We start from the raw sequence: 21855 nt of genomic DNA on the forward strand, positions 1-21855 counted from the left end.
GTTACATCACTATCGTAGTGTCGCTGTTATTTCCAAAAAAAAACCCAAAAAAAACAAATCTAAGTGTATAGAATATCAGAAACCACCCCACAACAAATTTATTTTCCCCAGACTACACTGAAATGTACATGGTCATTACATGATAAAGGGTAATAAATGTCTAATTGTACAAAATCTTATTTTATTATCAAGTACTATTTGACTTAATCCTGTGAGTCAAACAAAGCTGCATTCAGCACCACTGTGCGAAAAGTAGGTTAAATGACGAACGTCCGTTCCTCAGTAAAGAAAAGTTATACCACTGAATCAAAACATAAGCTAAACAACATATTGACATATTTTCAAAAGATTGACAATTAACCTAACGATGAAAGTAGTAGTATTTATTGGATAAATTATTGACAGTTATTTCATCATATGATAAATTAGGCCAGCCAGCTTGCCACTGATGTCATAAAAGTGTCATAAACAAGAAATGTTTTACAAGTTTTATACAATTTAAAATTAAATCAGCATCAGTGTTAAAGAGTTTTCAGTACTTAACTAAGAATTGAAAAACTGTGAACGTGTACCAAAAAGAAATCTCCCATACTGACTCACTCATCCATCAATCCTCTCAATCCCAGACAAATTAGATGCAGTTCGTTAGACTGCAATCTTACAGTTCGTTCTCATCATTCTCCTCGGGTTCATTGCTCCGTGTAGTTGCGGTTTTAGCAGTACACACAGCTTTTCTAGTGTGAGGACGACGTGGACCAGCCAGGGACTCATGCTGTTGTGATTTGCCGTTGGAAATGTTGCCCATACTTTGAGCTGTAGCACATTCTTTTCCTCGGTCTGTTGCTGCGTGTTTCCCCCTGTATAGTTTACAGGATGCCACCAGAGGCTTTCCAATGTCCATCTGCTGGCTTTCTGTGTGGCGCAGCTTACTGTCTCTGTGAGTATACTGTAAATCCACCTTGACGACCATTGACTCCTGACAAAAGATAAATGACAAACAAAATATGGTTACTGTAAAAAGTTAAAAACTTAATCTTTTCAAAATTGGGACCTATTTTGACCGCATACCTTCAGTTTCTGAAGTGAGCAAAGTCTGAGGGTGCAGTCTGGGTTATAAAAATGATTGAATAGCAGTGAGTCCATCTCTTCTGATCTGCCAGGCCTGGAAAATATGTCTTCCATTGGCTAAGGAGTCAAAGCATAAACAGTTTTATTAATATCCCTTGTATGTATGCCAACTACATCACAGTCACTTCAATGCTTATGCATTTTCAGTGTTTTTGCACTGAATCCCTGCAACGTTTTAGTAATCAACCACTAGGTGTCACCTCGGCCCAAGATCCTGTTGTCTAACAGAATGACTGCACAAGAGAAGCATAATGCTTTTTTTGTATTTCCTGCTTTGTCAACCTTGCAGCATACAGGAAGCCCATTTATGGGCAGAACCTCCTCATACATGTGATACGTGGGTGTGGGTGGACACCATTGAGAAATTTCTGCTGGCTAATGGAAACTGCTTTCCATTATGAGCAACAGCTACCAAATGATGTCAATACAACTTGCTGTGTTTAGGCAAATTGTTGAGTTTGGGAAGTCTAGACTCAGTAGGTCAGGTTTTAGTGTGGTGCCAAATCACTGGGGGAAGTTACAAGTTAAAAGATGTTATTTATGCACACAGTACACTTGTATCCTGTGCTGCACTTTATGGCCTTTTGCATACAACTGTCACGGATCAGATTCTCGAGCTGCATATCTGGGTAACAATTAAGTTTGACAGAATGTCTGACAGACCAAGTAAAGACACATACTTACAGGTATGCTACTTAGAGTGACAGTGCAGTCCTGGGTGTGGTCACCTGTAGTCTTCACAGTAGCAAAAGCTACCAAGACATTGGAGAATAAAGCTGAGAAGCTAACTTCCACTTCTACTCCACAAAGGAACATCAGCTGCTTCTTTTGTGGTAGCTCTGAAAGGAGATACAGAGGAAAAAATTAATTAATTAAAATGAAAATTTGATTACTTTTAATTTACTCATTATTTTTGTCATTAGGGTCTTCAATTAAAACGAGGGAGCAGTAAGTTTTGCAGAAACACTGATCGACCACATCAAAGCTTTCAGTCGCACAAATAACTCAAACCACAGACTTTTATTTTTCATCTGAGGACAAAGACATCAGATCTGCCAGCTATATTAAGTTTCATTTGTAAAAAGGAAAGGAAATTATCCTTTGCATATTAATCTATTTCCCCATTTGGATTTATTAAAAACAAGGAGCAGCTTTTTTTTTTTGGAATGGTACTGAAAATATCACTTTAAACCAAAATATCAACACATGGTTGATCACAGGTTGTATTGTAGGAGGTGTGAGGAACAGATTCGTAGAATCAAAGGATGCCGTCAGAAGATGAAAATGTGATTTACTTGATGGGAAGTTAACCATAACAGAGTTGCTTTATACATCCTGTCGTCAGAAGTATTTTCACCAGAAAGGAAACGTGATTGAAAAAAAACACGAAGGCATGGGGGAATTTCAACCTCCTCACCATTTGCTCGTCTCCAGCAGAGATCTCGTAGGTGTAGTTCCCTTGTGTGACCCGTGGTCCGGACCTGGTCTGCGAGGGATCGAGGTTCCTTCACTGTGTGTTTGATCTCCACTGCCTGCTTGCCTGTGACTAGAGGGTCTTTACCGAGATCTTTTGTAGAGAAAGGGAGAAAGTGCCGGTAAATACGATGGCAAAACTTAAACAGCTCCTCGTAGAAAAGTCTAGTTTTGAGTGAATCAATACAGCTAAAATATTTGAGAAAAATCTTCTGTGATTATTCTTTCTATCAGGGGACTGCCTGAGTTTTGTAACATCAGCATGTGAAGAATGAGTAAGTAGTTCAATAGTATTCATCAGATTCACATGGCTAAATTTGAGGAACTTAGGAAAATTTGAAAATGTATTAATGTTTGAGGTAATTGACTTTGATTACTTCACAAGACTCAAAAACATACAAATGGGGGACTACTTCAAAATATTGACAGTTATTCAAAAGACCCCTGGCAAATCCAAGGCTTTTTGCCTGTTTTTTTCAGACAATCTAATGAGAATCTATGAGAAATATTTTACTACCGCGGATGATCAAGTCCATTGCTGGCCACATTGCCACAGAAATGTGTGAAAATGTGAAAGCAAAATGCAAATAGCCAATTATTCATTTGTTAATCCAAATAAACCCTCACACAGTTAGACACAAACAGGGTGCTGTCAGCAGAGTGTCGTGTCGTGCCAGCACTGATTTGTGAGTGACCCCATGAGAGCCGAGGTAGGGGGTGCCCAAATGGCAGAGCAGCTGTCTTGCTCTCTGCAGCTCTCAGGTTTCTTGCTGTTCTCTAGCCAACAGTGTAAATTTCCAAAGAATGAGGTCACATGCTAATGATGCCTCAGAGGCAAAAAAAAAAAATGCAATTTCACCACAGCCCACCAAAAAGACTAACATGCTGTCAAGAAAAACAATGTGATCACCTCACAGCCCTGATAAATCAGAGCTATATTTGCAAGTACCATGTAAACACCAATAAATAAAAGAGATGCCAACCATTAGAAAAACCTGTCTGTGCTCTATCCAGCACACCTTCAGGGCTGTTTAGCCGCTATCTACAACTGTTCCAATTAAAAAAAAAACATTTATATAAACTGAATGGAAATTTGATCACGACACACAACTTTACTCTGGGTTGACCTTAAGTTTATTAATACATAAATTCCAACAACCTTTACCCCCTATAGTGCACCTGTCGGCCCACCCGCCGCAAAAAAAAAAACTGTTTTTAAACAGACATCTCTTAGATTAGTTTTAGGCTGGGTAATATGTAATCTATTCTAGTCTTTTGGAATAGTTACCTTCAGACACCTTCTCCAGGATGTGAGTGATTTTCTCAGACTCTAAGATGTGCCGGTTCAAGTACTTAGTGAAGATTCCAGTGCTCTTCCCCCCATCCTGAACCTCATACGCTTCAGCATCCTCACATCTGCAAGAGTTAACGAGGGAAAAGTCAAACAAACACAAAGTCTTTCCATTCAACAGCATGATGACTAAAAATGAGCCAATTATTCAGTCCATCCATCCATCCATCCATTTTCTATACCCGCATAATCCAACCAAACATGGTTTAACAAAAACACTTACGTGGCATAACCATACACTGTGTTCCCACTCGGTCCTAATGGCATAATGGCTGATGGTACACAATTTTGGTTGTACCTACAGAAAGTTTTCAGAAAAAAAAAACCCTAATAAGAAAGACTCCTAATAGCCTGCATTAAGATAGTTGATGTTTGTATAATGAAATGATCATGCATCCCTTTCCTCTTGAAAAAAAAGGGACATGTTACCATTTTCTGCAGGTATCCAGCAGGATTACACTCAGCGCAGTCTGCCTTTCCTGCATTCGGTGCATGACCCTCTGCACGCAGACACAGTTTTCAGTTCGGTACGGCTGTGGAGCATCGACGGCTACCAGGTAGTTCCTCCCAGCGTGCTCGTACCCGTGACCCGCATAGTAGAACAGGCCTGTCAAGAGTAATGGAACAACCCGGGTGTGTAAGAATGGTACAACACAATACAATCCTTGACTGAGTTATCTGTAGTGCTAGCAGGTCACACAGAGGACGGGAGAGATGCCCGATCTCTTTAAAGTACAAAACATTTCAGAACCCCTGCGTTCACTCTTCTGTCTTTGTTTCACAATTAACAAGACAAAGAGATAATATTAAATACACAGTTTCATTCTGACTGTTCTCATAGTTTTAAGTTGATCATCAACACGATATCATCTTACAACTCAATGCTGTTAGTGTGTACTTGCCAATTGTTTAATAATAGTAGTGCCATACGCAATGTTGTATATATTAATTCACAAATAGTAACGCTGAATACGTTCGGTAGGCTTTTTGCCTTATTGTCTTCACAGCTTCTATGTGCCTACGCTGCTATAGTGTTACACACAATCAGGAAGAGCCATAAATACCCTTATCTGCCCACTCAGCCACACATACATAACTCTGAATAACTCAAGAGTTCAGGAACTATGACCAGCGGGCAAACAAACATAAAGAACACAGAATACGAAAAAGGAAGTTAAAACCTCTCAGGTTCCGAAGAAATAAATGAATAATATCAGTATTTCACCAAAGACAGATACTGGATTTATAACATTTGTCTTAATGCAGATTTTTAATGGAGAAATCAATTAAAAAAGAAAAAGAAAAAAGAAGCTCACCATATACTCCTCTGTCAAGGAGCTGAATGAATTTGTCAATAGCAGCCGACATTTCCTCTCTTGTGAGATCAAGCAGGGAAACAACTCTGAAGCCAAGCTGCTGCAACAGGTTGGCCAGCTCATGGACGTCCATAACGGGCGCCATCAAGCCCAGGTGGTTGTAGTAGTTCAGGTTGCCAATAAGAAGGGCAACTTTATCAGAGGCTAAAAGTGCAAAGTTAAAAAAGATGAAGTTGAATCATAATCACAGCAGAACAAGGAAATTCTAAACCTTTCTATAATCGTTTCCATCACATTCACACTTTTCACAGATCTGTACCTGTGAGTACCGCAGGAGGAAGCTGGTCAGTTTCCACTAAAAAAAAAAGCAAAGCTTTTGTTAACGACACCTCTGAACTAAATTTGTAGAACCGATACTGCCCAACAGACACAAATAAGCAGGCAAAATTTAAAAAACGTTGCACTTCTGTTGTGGGCAATTCATGCATACATATACACGGCAAAAAAAAATGTGAACTGGAGAAAGCCTGCAAGAACTAGTTTCACTTTACATCACTTTCCTGTTGTGTGTCTAAAGCTCGGATCAAGTACTATTTGGAGTCTAACAACTTCCTTTTTAGTCTCTAGAAATGGGAAAGTACCTCCAGTGCAATGGAAACAACTAAAAGCCTCTAAGCTAAATCAGTGTAATTAAAGGAGTGTGAAGAAAATCTGATTTTCCTCACAGCCATTCAAAAATAGGAGAAGTAAAGTGGTAGGAAAACACAGAGCTAAAAAATGGGAAAAGACAGATTTTTACAGTAAAAGCAGTTCTGCTTATGACTCACCAAATTCAACATCCACTGGCTCTGTCCATCTCTCCTCCAGCACGTTAGATACTGAGCACATGTACCATCCTCCATGTTCAGCTGTTACATGGTCAATCTGCAAATAACATAAACATTATGACTCATCTTTCTGACCCTCAGCTGCAAATCATAGTTTTGGTAAAATATTAACCAAGTCTCCAAACTGAGTGGCATGGTCAGTGGTGAGTGTGTGGTTGAGAGTCAATAAAATGACTCAGTTAATGATGACACAGTGTAAACATTCACTGTCACCAGTGAGATGAGTAAACACTCGCTTGTCAAGCTGCTTTACCTGCAGCGTGTCACCGGTTTTGTCCAGCAGCGGCTGTCCATTCCTGTGCCACTGGTAGTGAGGAGCGGGGATGCCAAAGGCAGCACAGCGAAGTGCGAGTTTTGCACCTTGTCGAACTGTCTGTGGTTTAGGATTGATGGCGATGTGTGGCTCGCCCTGCCAATCCTCAGGCAAGCCTGAGCAGAAACAGCCAGCGATTAAAACCCAAAGCAGTCTGTATCTGTATAGAACTGATTCACTGAAACTGACCCCACGCCGCGCGGCTGTAATAGAATGAGGGTGACACAAGGCATTACCTGATTTATCAATATCCAACACCTTCACCTTCACCCACTCGCTGAACACGTATTTGTACAAGTGGTCATTCACTCGGCAGACATAGCGCTGGGTTTTTTCAGCTCTGATGGTCAGGTCCGCTTGCGTACCGCCAGGCACCTTGGGGGCGAAAAGAAAACTAAGTGAACTTGTTTCTTTTGCTTTTTAATTCAGATCAAGATCACCATTTCAGATTAAACATTGCCACATTCCCATTATTTCCTAAAACGTGATGCTTGAGTGTCATGTGTCAAAGTCTGAAACATGAATGAGCTACTTTATTGACATGAACATACCTTCTTTTCATCTTCAGAGAACCACTGGTAGCTGAGGATGCCTGTGCCCTCCGCGCGGACCCGCAGGGTCACCTTATGGTTCACAGGCACGCACACGGACACAGGATGGCGAACAATGACGATTTCTGAAACACAAATCGAGCGAGAGTCTCGCGCATCTGAAAGCTCCCCATACTCGTGTACACTTTGAAAAGAAGCACCTCTATCGATGCGGTGGTGTTAAAAACAAACGTAACAAACCTTTGATCATTGTTTGACGGGGCATGGATCGGGATCCAGTCATTAGTGCATTTTCCTCCAATCTAAAAGAATTACACTCTGGTTGAGGAGAAAGTCTTCTCTTTTTAACAACGCAATGTGGAAAAGAATAGGCCACGAATAAACAACTCCAGTAAATATCTGTTTAGCCTGAAATCTTAACTTCTCATTTCCAGTGAAACACGCTCTCCCTAGTAGCTTATGGTTACAATACTTTTGGTTCTATTAGAAATATTCTACTTCAAATTGTCTTTTTATTTTCTTTTTAACGTGTAGCGTATAAAAAAAAAAACGTTTTAGTCCGTACCTGCCGTCAGCCTCGTACCGGTTGAGCAGCTGTATGACCTCGGCCAGAATGTGTTATCCTGCTTTCCGTCCTAAACTGCATTTTTATGTTGCAAACTCTTCCGTTTCCCGGAACGGCACAGCGTATGTACCACAAATTACCTAATTATCTGTAATACAGACGAATACGGAATTGGAATCGCTAAAATTTCAACTATGGCACATTAAAATAAAGAGGCTCGTTTAGATATTGAATTAAATCGTTTTTGCACTGGGAAACATCCGCGAAAATAACTGCGCGCGGGCTACGTATAGAGAAAGGAAATCCAAGCGGAGTCGCTTCTTCTGACATTACGGTAACAAAGAATCTGGCTCCTTTTTTTTCTGGAGCAAAACCACAAGCTGAGGTCAGAGTTATATGGAGGCAATTTGATAGTTATGGAGATGAAATGCGCCTTCAAAACTGGACACACTCATTCTGAAATGTCACTGCTTTAAACAAAAAAGTAAAATGCTATATTCATTAGTGGCTAATTTGATAAATTAGCTCATATTATTATATTAACCTTTTATTACATATATATATATATATAAGAGAGATATAGATAGATAGATAGATAGATAGATAGATAGATAGATAGATAGATAGATAGATAGATAGATAGATAGATAGATAGATAGATAGATAGATAGATAGATAGATAGATAGATAGATAGATAGATAGATAGATAGATAGATATTTAGACAATGTACTCGTGTAGTCATGTTTGATGAAGGAAAGGCCACCTAAGTGCAGACTATTCAAAAATGTTAATCTGTCTACAAAATGGTCTCTCTAAATCTGTCTAAGAAAAAATTATCGATGCAGTCTAGAATGAGATATACATGACATCTAATGACATACAATAATATATTAATATGGAGAAAAAAAAGCAAGAAATTATCTTATATCATTAAATTAAGATAAATTAATCTGAGAGTTAGCAACGAGAAGCTCACCGTGATGGGACCATGTCTTGTAATATGAAGGGAAAGGGGCTTCAATAATAAGTTTAGGTTTACAACTATTAGTTGTCACCAACTACATCATATTCCACAGACATGTGTTGCAAGTCCACATTTGATCTGCTAAACACAGGAAATTGTTTTTCTATCCAGCAGAGATGGATCAAAACAAAGCAATGGCAATTTTATATTATAACCACTGATAAATCGACACATTTAAAGGATAATCTGGTTCGAATGATAACCTTTTGATCAAAACTTCTTTGTATAGTCTAAAGTCTAGTTTCGGAAAATCTGATGTGCTCTTGCACCTATTTGTGGGCCTGCTATAAATAGGGTCCTGCTGGCAACACATGCATGTCTATGATAGGTGGTTACAGATTTTCCTCAGAGGGTCTGGCTCCAAAGCAACACTGACAACATCTTAATGGTAAGTTGGACAATATAACACATTTCATGCTGACTAAGAAAAACCTGAAGTGTTCTTATGGCGTAGAAATAACCAACAGATCTCAAGTTTGTGTCAGACCACTAACAGCTCTTCCACACCCAGATAGCAAATACTATTTATAACTGGCTTCAATGCTAGAGCTTTGCTTGGTCAGAAAGGACAACCATTGAACCTAAACTTTAAGTTTGTACAAGCGGATAATCCAGTGTACATTTTACGTTCTTTAAAACTTTTTTGGGACCTAACAGGTTTTGTCATCACTCTGAAGTGTTTCTTTATTGTTCCACAGGAGCTTTTACATGGACGACTAAATTAAACCTGAGCCTTGGATGTGACCTGGGAGCAGTTTCTTCTTTTTCTTTCTTTTTGTTCTTGCACTGTGGGTGACACGCTTATCTTGGATTATTTTTATATTTCTTGTGAACTGCTTCAGTGGACGATGACTTCCAGGAGGCCAATGACTCGTTCTTTTTCTGGCAATGGGAGAACAAGCAGCTTCAGTGAAGAGGAGGGCAGCTCTTCTAATGGCCGTTCAGAGAGCCGCAACACTTATCTTTCAAATGTTAGGCCTGAAAACAGGTAGAGAACTTTTCTTATCATTCCTGTACTGGTAGACCATGTGAAATTTTGTTTCTTTTGAAGGGGATTATTGCTTTAAAAAAGCTCTTGAAAAAAAGCATCTGGGTCAGGCAGTTCAAGTTGAAATAATCATGAAACATGCTCCAAAGACATATCGGGAAAAGTAAATGATAAAGATTGTCAAATCGTTTCCATTATTTTTATCACATTATTAAGCACATCAAAGATCCAATATTGAAGTTACAAAGGGCTCCTTTTGTCTAAGAGGAGGGCAGTTGTGACAGCTTTAATCGAATGAGTTCCACTGATGCAGATCTTAATTAATCACTCATGTCCCTTCATTTGCCTCCTCTCTAAATAGCTATTCAAGGTATTCTCACTACAGACCAACGAGGTAAACTCTATTTTAAAACACTCCTCCCAACTAACATGTTAACCATAAGAACTGGTTTACCCCCGAGAATGAAACAAGCACAAGCTTTAACTGTAATGTCAGTGTCTAGTCCAGTGAATCTTCGTGGTTTACATCGGTGTCAGTGCTGGATTGTCAACTTTGTTTTGCTTGATATCTCACAAGTTTTTGTGTAACTTTTTTCACAATGTCCTCACTACCAAAGATTTCCATTAACATCTTGTTTAAAAATGTTTTTTTGACCGTCCTGCACCAAGGTGAAGGGGTCGCTGAAATGAGTGAAATGATGTGTAAGACGGTCTACTGTTTGAAGCTTGAAACTGGCTCTAATGAATGAGTGTTTCTTCTTCAGGAGCACATTATGCAGTGTTATGGCTCAGCTGACTGAGGACATACAGCCATCTTTTGAGACCACGCTCAAATCAAAGGCAGTGTCAGAAAACTGTAACGTGAAATTCAGCTGCGTGGTATCAGGTAGGTTCATACCACTGCTTGTTGTTTTGTGGAGTAACTGAAACCTTTGAGGATGAAGTGAAAACACAGGATGTGACTAATATGAGAACAAAGAATTTCTCTTTGTAGGCACCAAACGAAATGCTTTACTCTCCCTGCATTGCTTCTTAAATATTACAGACAAACTACTTTACAGTTTGTTTTTAACTTCAAGTAGATTAAATCGATAGGACCATCCAACAGCTGCAGCTGTTACTTTGTGACACATAACAAACATGATGCAACAGCCACCAACACACTCATACTAAAGTCTTCATACAGTGTGTTGTGTTTACTGACTAATAAGAGGATAGCTTAAACAGTCACACGTTTGTAATAAATAGAACCCAAAAAAAGTTGGGATGTTGTGTAAAACCTTAAATAAAAACATAATGCAGTGATTTGCAAATCTTGTTATTCAATATTTTATTCGCAAAAAGATATAGAAAACACATATAAAATGCTGAAATTTCGCTATTTCACAAAAAATAGTAGCTCATCTTGAATTTGATGGCAGTTGCATGTCTAAATAAAGCTTGGGACATGGCCAGCTGAAGGCTGGAAAAATAAGTGGCATTTAAAGAAAAAAACAGCTGGAGGAAAATTTTGCAGCAGATTTCAAATGCGAAACATCAGTAAAAGGACAGCATTTAAAAGGAGCACCTTAGTCAGGCAGATTTGCTCAGAAGTGAAGACGAGCCGAGGAAAAAAGTGCATCTACAAATTGTACATAATTAAAGAATAATTATCCTCAGTAAAAAGGAAAATTGTGTCTTTGAATATTCATCATCTACAGTGGTAGAAATCTATACATTTACAGTGGAAAAGATTCAGAGAACTTTGCTGTGTGCAAAGAAAACAGCCAAAAGTCAGTACTGGATGCCAATGATCACTGCATTAAAAAAAGCAAGATTCTCTCATGGAAATGATTGCATTGACTCAAGAACACTACCAGTAATCAATTTGTATGAACACAGTGCACATTGACATCCACAAATGCAGCTTTAAGCTCTATCAAAGACAAAGCCATATGTGAACATGCCCCAGAGAGCCAATCTCTCCAGAAAGTTAAATCTTCTCTGGGCTGAACTTCAAACAGGAGAGGAACCATCTGGCTTGTGATCAGTGCTCAGTTCAAAAGCCTGCAACTTTAACAGTATGAAGGTGAATTTGTGCCTATAGAATTGATAGATTTAGGAGCAACATATGCTCCCATCTAGATGACATATTTTTCAGAGAAGGCCTTGTATATTTCAGTAGGACAAACTACTAAACTACATGCTTCATCTAAGACAAAGGCGTAGCTTTGTAGTAGAAGAGTCTGGGGGCTGTAGTGGCCTGCCTGAAGTCCAGATCTTTCACCAGCAGCTAGAATCCTATCAGACAAGACTTGTGCAACATTTTCATCCTCAAAGGTCCAGGTATTAGTCTCCAAAGTTCCCAGACATTTACAGACCGTTATTAAAAGAAGATGGGAAGCTACACAGTGGAAACATGCCCCTGTCCAAACTTTTTTGAATAATTTTGTTGCCATCAAATTCAATATAAGCTCATATTTTTCATGAAATAGTTCAGTGTTTCCCTTTAAATATTGGATATGTTTTTGATGTTCTATTGTGAATAAAATGAGATTTGCTAATCACAAACATTTTTTGGCACAAGGAATGTGATATTCATTGCCCAGAGGAAACAAGATCACAAACAAGCTTGTATCTATGTCTGTAGGTTACCCAGCTCCAGAACTGAAATGGTATAAAGATGATATGGAAATGGATCGCTACTGTGGACTCCCAAAATATGAAATTCATCGCAATGGAAAGAACCATACTCTTCATATTTACAAGTATGGAAGACAGCTTTGTAATAATTATTCATTACATCTGTTCAGAGAAGTAACAAAGTAGTTCTGTTTTTTTCTGTTTTCAGTTGCACATTGGATGATGCAGCCATTTACCAGGTCTCAGCCAGCAACAGCAAAGGTATCGTCTCCTGCTCTGGAGTTTTGGAGGTTGGTACCATGAATGAGTACAAGATCCACCAGCGTTTCTTTTCTAAGCTGAAGCAAAAGGCAGAAAAGAAGAAGAAAGACTTTGAGGAGCAGACCAAGAAGGGCGCTAATGAAAACATTCAGAAAAAAGAACCACAGAGTAGCCCAGAGCACCTTCAGAGGAAACGTTCTGTCCCACCGCAAGAGGAGAGGGCAGTGGTCAAAAAGTCTCTGAGAGTGGAACAGCCAGATGATGCTCCAGGACCTAATGAAATGAGTGCAGGAGTTAAGGAGACAGGTGCTTTGACAGTCATACGCAGCTCTTCAGAGAATGAGGCGCCTCCATCAGAGGACACTTTTACCAAAAAGAGAATTAAGATGTCAAATGGTGTAGATTCTGGGGTTAGTAGTAGCAGCAGCAGCAACAGTAGTAACAGAGGCCATATCATGGGGAATGGAGGGGAAAACTGTTACGATGGAGGGATCAGTTTAGCACAGTTTTTGGCAGAGACTCTCCAGTCTCAAACTGCTGAGCAAAAACAAATCTCACCTCAAGAGGAGAGACCTAAAGAGGTGAATGTAGCTATTGTAAGAGATGATAAAGAGAAAGAGCAAGAAGACATGCATAAAAAGTTAGAAGAACAGGCAAAAGCTTTACAGGAAGAGTGTGAGAAAGAGAAGAAAATAAAAGAGGAACTGGCCATGGAAAGAGAAAAAGAAAGAGAAAAGCAATTAGAGATGCTGTATACAACAACTCAGGGCAAACAGGGCTCAGAAGTCAAACATCACAGCAAAGGGCATAAGGATAATGACCACCACAACATCCAGGCTTCCATCTCCTCTATGCTCCATACAGTTAAGGACTTCCTTTTTGGTAAGAGTAAGAAGGACTCTCATGATCACACTGAGAGTGAAGACAGAGATTTTGACCACTCAGATGCAACAGTGCAGCCCTCTCAACCGGACATGCCACCATCATTTCAGCTACGTACAGAACCTAATCCAGAGGTGTGCAAGCAGTTTACAGAAGATGTTGTGCCCATGGAAATGGATAAATCCAAGGAGCCCTCAGAAAGTGTGGATAAAGAGCAAAACCCTTCATTATCAGTATCTCTCGAGCCACTTAAGTGTGAAGACAGTGCTTTGCACACAGATCTGCCACAAGATCACGCACTGCCACCAGAGAGCATAGAGGAATCCACAGCGCAGATTGTGATGGAGGCTGATGATGCTGTGGAGGCCATGGAGGTGTCAGTGGAGCCAGAGATCAGCAGTGGAGGAGAAGACAATTCATTACCTGGGCATCAAGTTAAAACAGAGGTAAGTGGGATGGTTCTGTCATGGCTGCTAGCTACCACTTACAGTCCATATCGACTGCCTTTGTGTGACAAATACAACATGAGTTATAGCTGGTCCACTGTCTGAACTCTGACAACTGTGACATGTGTGTTGGAGCTTTTGCTGATTGAAGAGAAGTATATGATGACTCACGGCTCGTTGTAATTTCTAACATCACAGTGTGAGGCAGTCAAAAGAAAGGGCAGTTTCTTTAAAACAAACAATGTAATTTCAGTGATCTGTTGCTTGCGAAGTAAGTCCGCCTGCAGTGACTGACAAGCTAAGAAAGTTTGTGTGGGGGAAATAACGAACCTAAAGGCAAGTTGCTGTGTGTGGGGGTGGGGGGTGTTGTGCATCTAAACAGCACGCTGTAAGAAAGAATGCGAAATATCCCTTGAATATCTGCTGGCTGTTATGAGTGGAACACCAGTGCGTCAGAGATCATGATGAAACCTGAATGTCAGAAGTTGATCTCACATTACAAACAGGGCTTTTCATGATAGGCGGCTGGATAAGCAGTAGTAGAGAATCCACGGGCAGGTTTCAGCATGAAAGGAAGGCCTTGTCACACTGGGCAGATTCCTCACTACGCCCCCTCTCCAATTTCTTAAAATAAACCTGTTCCCCATCGAGGCAAGGGGGTAGACGACAGAACTTCTGTCATCTCGCTGTCCACATTTGAGAATTGTTTCATGTCTATCAGAGCACTGCTATATTTTAAGTTGCGCTTAGTTTAGCTTTTAGACTTTTGATGTTGTTTTGTGTGATCGTTCTCTATAAAGTAATGGGTCACAAAGTATTTTTTAACCATGTCACTGCTTTAACCATTTTTTTTAGATAAAAAGGCAAAGACTGATTCAACATTCAGACAGGAAACTGTGACATTAGATTTTACATGAAGCTATCCTTGACAGGCTTAGTTAAGCATCGAAGTAAATCACTGTATTATTGATGTTCAATCAAATATTAACCAAACCTGCTAAGCATACATTTATTCAGAGCATTCTATGTTCATAGTTGAATAAATAAAGAAATACCCAAATAGCTATTGGAATACTAGAAGAGTTATCACAGATATGTGCGTATTTTGTTCAATTTGGCTATTTGTTAAAAGTGCTGAGAATTAAAAAAAAGTCTCTGATATCACATGTCGAGTTAGGAGATTTCAAGCTGGTTGAAAATACCTTTGAAAGTAATGTTTATTAGCACATCAGGTCTGGTCAGAGTTTGTGAGTTGTTGTGCCTGTTAATCTTTCTTTGACAATGAACAACATGTTAACTGGAGCACAGTGTGATATGGAAAAGGGAACTGAAGCAGCTATATATAATCACCCACCTGCAAAGTGATTGGATGTCCATAATGTGGAACTACAACACATGAGTACCAAAGGGAAGTCAAATAATTTATCTGAAAAATGTGGTGTCACACGAGGATGACATCTTTTCACATACAGAGGCGTTGAACCTATTGAAATGTAGCATGTGGTCCCTTCAATTGAAAGCAGCAACTTCTTGTTTTCGCAAGACACACTGCCGGCCAAACAAGTTGTCACATGTTGCTTGCTTAACTCCACTGCATAAAATTTGATGACGTTAATAGCAATAAAATAAAAAAACGACAACAAATTATGATGCAACTTAAGGTTTGGCCTTCACACTTCCTTGGGTATCATTAGAATTTTTCTGGTGTACAGTATAGTATATAGTAAAAACTTTTGCCTGGCAAAGTGAGGTCATGTTGAAAATATCCAGAACAGATTTTTTTTGTATAATCCATTAACTATTTGGCAAGGACTTGTGTAAACAGCACACAATCATAACGGGAATTCTTCTATCTAGGTTCCTAGAGGCTGAGCAAACAAGACCTTTCAAACTCGGGAGTTTTTTCAAAAACTTTTGTTTGCTTTGTCATTCTCTTGTTTTGCTCAAGTGCTACTGTTTAGCTGCTGAGATAAGAGGTATTAAAATCTGTGTAAATGTAGGGGGAAAAATGGAATGAAAAGAAAATAACTGTCTGAGCATTTTGATGGCACATGTGTAAACATTTGGTTTCAGCTACCTTGCATGTGACAGGAGGTTGAAAAGGCTCCTGAAATAAGCTGGCAGGTCATAAAACTGAAGAACATATTGACTTACTAAATTCATTCCACATACTTTCAAAACATTTACTATTTAACTAAAAAAACTGATTAACTGTTGCTGAGATAACATGTCAACTGCCCGTAGTGCTCATTCTGTCTGCCAGGAACATATGACTACTTTGCAAAATGAAGTGTGCCAAGGTCTGTCATGTTCATGCTTCTGTTGATTTATGGCAGAAATGCTTCTCTCGGTCTAAATGTGTCACACTATTAAAGGTCACTGCTGTAAGTACTTTTTAACAAGCTTCTTAGAAATATCATAAACTCCTGTACTTGACACTGAATGGTTTCTGATTGGGTTTAGACATACTGACACTGATAAATCAAACTAGTAAAATATATTTACCACCATGACGATCAAAACCAGCAAGATTAAGCATATTTAGAGTTCATAGTAAAAGATAACCACTGCTGCAGCTGCACATGTAGTGATGTACTGAAATGTTTTGTTTGTTTACTTCCTGACAGGCTGAAGAGAAAGACTCTAAGGCGGTTTCTGTCATCAAAGATGTTCTGACACAGCAGCAGGAGTCAGATCTCCTTGTAGTTCAGTACAATCACCAGGCTGGAAAAGATCATACCTCACCAAGGGAAGTTATCTTGCTACAAACCCAAGCTAAAGCTGATGAAGAATGTTCCCTCACACCCACCCTACCAGAATTAGATTACTGCCGGACTCCCCCTCACAGTGTTATTTCAGCATCAGATAGCCACAGTTTTGGAGAAACACTCAGTGAGACTTTGCATAAAGAGGTGATAAGTGTTGATAAGTTGGGCAAAAAAGGAGAAACTGACAAAGAAGAGGGCCGTTCCTTCAATAGGTTATGTAAGGAAGAGAAAGCTGAAGTGAAATTCAACAAACATTCATGCTCAGATATAAACAGATCTGAGATTTCTAAATTCTCAGCACCTTCGCCAGAAGACAGAATAGAACCATGTGAATCTGAAACATCAGATCAGGTGCTTTCTTCTCTTTCTGAGGTGGCTGAGCTGCTTGGCACAGAAACAGATCATGTAAAAGAGGAGACCAAATGTACTTCACTGTTTCAGGAAATGAATGTAGGATTTCCGCCCACTTCAGTCCCAGAGGGTTTAGAGATGAATGACCTAAAAATGCAGCATGAATGCACTCCTTCTGTAGTTGGGGAAATCACAAAAGCCCACAGTGGTAAACCAATAGAAGGTACAATTGCAGCCTTTAGAAGTAGTGAGGAGAGATGTGAATTGAACGAAATACAAAGTTCGTTCTTAGACGAAGATTTAGAGAGAAATTTGTGTAAAGCACAAAAGCAAGCAACTGTAGAAGGTGAGAGCGCTGGAGCAGGGAGTCAGACTTTACAGAGCAATCCAATGACTATAGAGGAGCTGGAAGAATCAAAGACACTTGTAGTTACACAAAACAAGGAAAGTGATACTAGTGTTCTGGAGGAACACTGTAATAATTCATATCAAGAGAGCAGTGATCCCTCAGTGAATATTCCATCAATTCAAATATCAACTACTGAAGATATTCCAAATATTGAACCACCTGTGCCAAATTTGAGCACAAATGAACATTTTACAATACCAAAAATTGAAATATTAGAGCCCGAGCTTAAAGAGTGTATTTTGCCACTTAGTATTTTTGCACTAAACAAGTCAGAGCCAATGAATTTGCAAAAACATGATGCAACGTATGAGCCAAAGATAACAATCAAAGATGAGTGCATGGCTGACTCTCCAGGCATGTTCCCCACGCAAAGAGGAATGGAGAATAATGATGACCTCTCACCTACAGAGAAAGTAAAGGAAGTTGCTCAAGAAAAGTTTGAGCAGCAGCAGCCCAGTGTTCAGAGCAGTGAGCAGCTCGCTCAGATGGACTGTGCATCAATCCCCATTATAAACATTTCATGTACGGATGACAAGGAGAGTGAGTCATCTGTTAGGAGTGATGGTTCGTGTACACAGCAGGCCTCCGAAACTACAGGGGTGCCTCTTTTTGTGGTCCCGCCAATTTCTGTCACTTGTCATGAAAGTGATCCTGAGGCTGAACTGCCTGTTCTCAGCGAGAGGACAGAAACAGAAACTTCATCTGGCACGCAAGGGCAAATAAAGCAGGGTGTTGACAATAACATGACCATCAGGCCTGAAATACCTCAACGAAAACAGAACTTTGAGGAAATGTCTGAAAAGAGTGTAAAAGAAAACACTCCAAAGGTGCTATATGAAGCTCTTACACCAAAAGTTGGTGGCAGTGCGCCATCATTCAGTAAAGCGACAGAGGACAATACTGTCTCTGAAATGCTGAAGCCAAAATCCCTAAAAGATTCCAAGACAGAGAATTCTATGTCTGTGGAAGATTTCCTCAAAAACAGGCCTTCTGTTGAAAGACTAAGTTCCAAACCCCCGACATATCCATCACTAAGTCCAGCCAGTCTCCGCAAATTTATGTCCAAAGCCGGTCAGGATTCAGACGAGACTACAACTGTTACTGTGGGCGACCGTCAGAGTGACAAGCCAGATGAAGATGTCAGTGGAGGTTCAACACCAACATCATCCCTCTCCTGTGAAAGCAGTCCCCGGCTAAAACGCAGAGACAGTCTGACACTTATACGGTCTGCCACGCCTGAGGAGTTGGCATCAGGAGCTCGACGCAAAATCTTCATCCCAAAGACCAAAGAAGACATAGAGGGAATTGCGCTTGGGGTGCTTGACGGCAAGAAGGAGACCCCTTACATGTCACCCAGCCAAGCTCGCAGAGCAGCATTACTTCAGGCTTCCACGGGACAAAAGACCCCGCCAGTGGAGAGGCGTTCTCCGCTGCTTAGTCGCAGAAAGACCACCTTGGAGGTGCCAAAAGTTGTGGAAGACACTACATCAGGAGAGCCAACCAGCGCCAAGACAGAGGAGAAACCAGCTGGAAAGAAATTAGACCCCCTGAAAGGTAAGTAAGAAAGAAAAAAGAAAAATTTCTCTTTCCTTTTAATGATATTATCTTGTCTGAGGATGCGGTGATATGTGAGGTTTTTTTGTCCAAGACAATAGGATCTGAAATATTCTGGCACTTCAGGAAATGGAAACTTCAGAAGGTCTCCACTCTCCATTACAGTATATATTTACCTTGGGTTTTCCACCCCCACCCCCACCCCCACCCCTTTCCCCTCACCACAATTTACCACCAGCTCCTCAGGTTATCCGTAAAATCAGGGGAGAGCCGTTTCCAGATGCCTCTGGACACCTGAAGCTTTGGTGCCAGTTCTTCAACGTGCTCAGTGAATCCACCATTAAGTGGTACAAAGATGAGGAGGAAATACTAGAGCTGAAGAGAAGGTAAATCTCACTTTTCATTTTCTTTATTGTTATTATAAATCTAAGTGTCATTCTTATTCTGAGGATCTATAACCAGTGAAACTAGACAGGTTAACAGGTCAAAACAATAAAGCACCAAAGATTTATTTGGGCCTCCAAGTTCCTCCCATGGGTCTCTGTCATTCTCATATTATCACTGCTGAGATGTCCAGCTCATGTGACTGTGAAGCCTACTGCTGTGACACATTGAGGTGAATCTCTGGCTAGACACTGAAACTGTAACCCGACACAATATTTCCCCATGTCCAGGTTGCATTAGAAGTCTATATAAGTGCTAATGGTTGCTGTGTCAGCAGACTGCCCCCACAGAGCACGACCATCTGTCTCACAGTGACACCTAGCGGGTTGTTGGTGAAATCTGGTACAAGGCGAATCAGCCTCCTAACTTGATATTTTCATGATTATACGTTTCCTTCCCCTTCCCCTTGTCCTTTTTTTTTTTTTTTTTTTTTTTTTTTAATCTTTTGTCCTGAAGCGGAGGAGATGAAAGCCAAATAGCACTGGCCATTGTTCTTGCATCCAACCAAGACTGTGGTGTATATGGCTGCACAATCAGTAATGAATACGGCACTGACACCACTGACTTCCTGCTCAGCATAGACAGTAAGCATGCAGAAAAAAACATTTAGTCAGAAAGTTACATTTTATGTCAATCATATTACTTATATTTGTCTTTTTTGTTTTATTTTATTTTGCAGTTCTGTCTGAAATACTACTGAAAGATGACTTGGAAGGTATCTTTTTTCAAGTTAACAATTCATCACATCAGATGGTTATTTTTCTTTTTTTAATTCCCATATGCTACTGCTTATAATGACTGTCTTTCTGTTGTATTTCAGTTGGAGAGGAGGTAGAGATGACCCCTCTGCTGTACACCAAAGGCCTAGCAGACTCTGGCAGCTGGGGTGAAAAGTACTTTGGCCGCATTTTCACTGAGACGCTGCATATGGGGGAAGGCTGCACTCACAAAGCCAGCAGGGTGAAGGTGATCTACGGCCTGGATCCTGTCTTTGAGTCTGGAAGCACTTGTATCATCAAAATTAAAAGCCCCATTGCCTTTGGGACCAAACAGGAGAGCACCCTTGCAGAGAGAAATCTGGAGATTTCCAAGCAAGTGAGTAGAGTTAAAACTGCTCCCAATGAATTTCAAATTGTTGTAATAACAATGCACACTTTTTCTTTGTGAACTGAAATCTTTGTTTTGGCAGGAATGCAAAGTCCAAAACATGATCCGAGAGTACTGTAAAGTCTTTGCAGCTGAAGCAAGAGTTTTGGAAAACTTTGGGAATTTGCTAGAGTAAGTGCCTCATCTGTTACACGGTAACTGTACATTTTTTTGAAATACAAAACACTGCTTCTCCTCATCCCACTATCAATTTGTGCTGCTCACAGAGTGGTTCCTCGATATCTGATGTACCGGCCAGCAAACTCTGTGCCGTATGCCACTGTGGAGACTGATCTCACAGGCACATTTGTTAAGTATTGTACAATGGATGCCAAAGGCAAGCTGTCTACACAAACCACTTCAGAGATGGAGCAGAAATGCTGCACCTTCCAGCATTGGCTCCATCAGTGGACGCATGGCAATTTGCTGGTCACTCAGCTGGAGGGTAAACCACACACACAACATTATCAAGAAAGTGAGGGTTTATCTTTTAGGAGAATTATCAATTTTAAAGTGTTTTCCTATTGCTCTGTTTTCTGAAGGTGTTGAATCGAAGGTTACAAACATCAAAGTTGTGACTAAGTCAAAAGGGTTTGTATCAAAGTTCACTGCATTGAATATTACAACCGTTCTATTAGAATGAAAAAGATTTTTTTTTTTAAAAAGCTGTTCCCGTGTTTCAGATACCAAGGATTAACTGAATATGGCTCTTCTGAAGTGTTTGATCAGTTCGTGACACATCATCAATGTAACTACTACTGTGGACTTTTGGGCCTGCGCTCGCTGAAAACTGAGAGTCTGCAGCAGCCTGCTAAGATAAAGGGCTCCAGAAGCCCCCTGCTCAACCGCAAGTTGGGCTCCAACAGTCCACAGATCCAGCGAAAAGGACACAGCCCTCAGATGTCCAGAAAGGTCTCTAGCCCAAAGGTGACGAGAAAAGCTCAGGATACAGAGGACAGTAAATCAGGTAGTAAACCCAAGCCTTCAGAAAGTCTTTCTGTTGAGATGAGGTAGGAAACAAGGCCTGTTTTGATTGTGGCAATAGTGGTTAATTATTTACCTGTCTCTTTCCAGGCATCAAAGGTAATGAGGCCTTGAAAAGTAAGAGTTATGGGGAAAAGAGTCATTTGCTGACCTGACTGCTCATAGAATTACTGTGAATTTCTGTCGCCTAAGATCTTCAATGTGAACAGTGATCGCTGCAAGGCCTTTTTTTTCTCTATCACAGCTCAGAGGTGCCAGATTGAATTGTTTTTTGCTATCAGAGATTGAAATGAAACACTTAGCCTTAAAGGAATTTACATAGACCTACTAAATCACTTCAGACACTTGCCTTAGAGTCTTATCAGCTCAATGAGTGGACTAACAACTCTC

The 21855-nt window shown here is 40.2% G+C and overlaps 2 protein-coding genes across 2 annotated transcripts; one reads left to right on the forward strand and one right to left on the reverse strand.

The window, feature by feature from the left end:
• Positions 1–362: 362 nt before the first annotated feature.
• Positions 363–7691, reverse strand: malt3 (MALT paracaspase 3). The gene is made up of 15 exons (XM_072385825.1): positions 7585–7691; positions 7260–7321; positions 7020–7144; positions 6705–6843; positions 6409–6584; positions 6096–6192; positions 5588–5623; positions 5269–5472; positions 4382–4559; positions 4176–4250; positions 3890–4017; positions 2546–2695; positions 1813–1967; positions 1069–1185; positions 363–976 (listed from the first exon to the last, which is right to left on the reverse strand). The coding sequence occupies exons 2-15, from the start codon at positions 7300–7302 to the stop codon at positions 659–661; spliced, it is 1941 nt and encodes a 646-aa protein (XP_072241926.1). The 5' UTR covers positions 7303–7321; positions 7585–7691; the 3' UTR covers positions 363–658.
• A 1220-nt stretch (positions 7692–8911) lies between these two features.
• alpk3a (alpha-kinase 3a) lies at positions 8912–21680 on the forward strand. The gene is made up of 14 exons (XM_072385826.1): positions 8912–8998; positions 9309–9598; positions 10363–10484; positions 12228–12345; positions 12429–13809; positions 16437–18891; positions 19130–19277; positions 19792–19919; positions 20015–20050; positions 20156–20430; positions 20525–20613; positions 20709–20926; positions 21024–21072; positions 21165–21680. Exons 2-14 carry the CDS (start codon positions 9459–9461, stop codon positions 21493–21495), a joined length of 5490 nt encoding a protein of 1829 aa, XP_072241927.1. The 5' UTR covers positions 8912–8998; positions 9309–9458; the 3' UTR covers positions 21496–21680.
• Positions 21681–21855: the final 175 nt, after the last annotated feature.

This window comes from Leuresthes tenuis, unplaced genomic scaffold (assembly GCF_036924035.1).
Source record: "Leuresthes tenuis unplaced genomic scaffold, fLeuTen1.0.hap1 SCAF_5, whole genome shotgun sequence".
NCBI classification, from domain to species: Eukaryota; Metazoa; Chordata; class Actinopteri; order Atheriniformes; family Atherinopsidae; genus Leuresthes; species Leuresthes tenuis.

Coding starts and splice junctions, on each gene's coding strand:
- malt3 (XM_072385825.1), bottom strand. CDS start 7,302: ATGACTGGATCCCGATCCATGCCCCGTCAAACAATGATCAAAG. Junction 5,624..6,095: donor GCCAGTGGATGTTGAATTTG/GTGAGTCATAAG, acceptor TTTTTTTTTTAG/TGGAAACTGACCAGCTTCCT. Junction 4,018..4,175: donor ACAGTGTATGGTTATGCCAC/GTAAGTGTTTTT, acceptor TAACTCTTGCAG/ATGTGAGGATGCTGAAGCGT.
- alpk3a (XM_072385826.1), top strand. CDS start 9,459: ATGACTTCCAGGAGGCCAATGACTCGTTCTTTTTCTGGCAATGGGAGA. Junction 18,892..19,129: donor GAAATTAGACCCCCTGAAAG/GTAAGTAAGAAA, acceptor ATTTACCACCAG/CTCCTCAGGTTATCCGTAAA. Junction 19,278..19,791: donor ATACTAGAGCTGAAGAGAAG/GTAAATCTCACT, acceptor TTTGTCCTGAAG/CGGAGGAGATGAAAGCCAAA.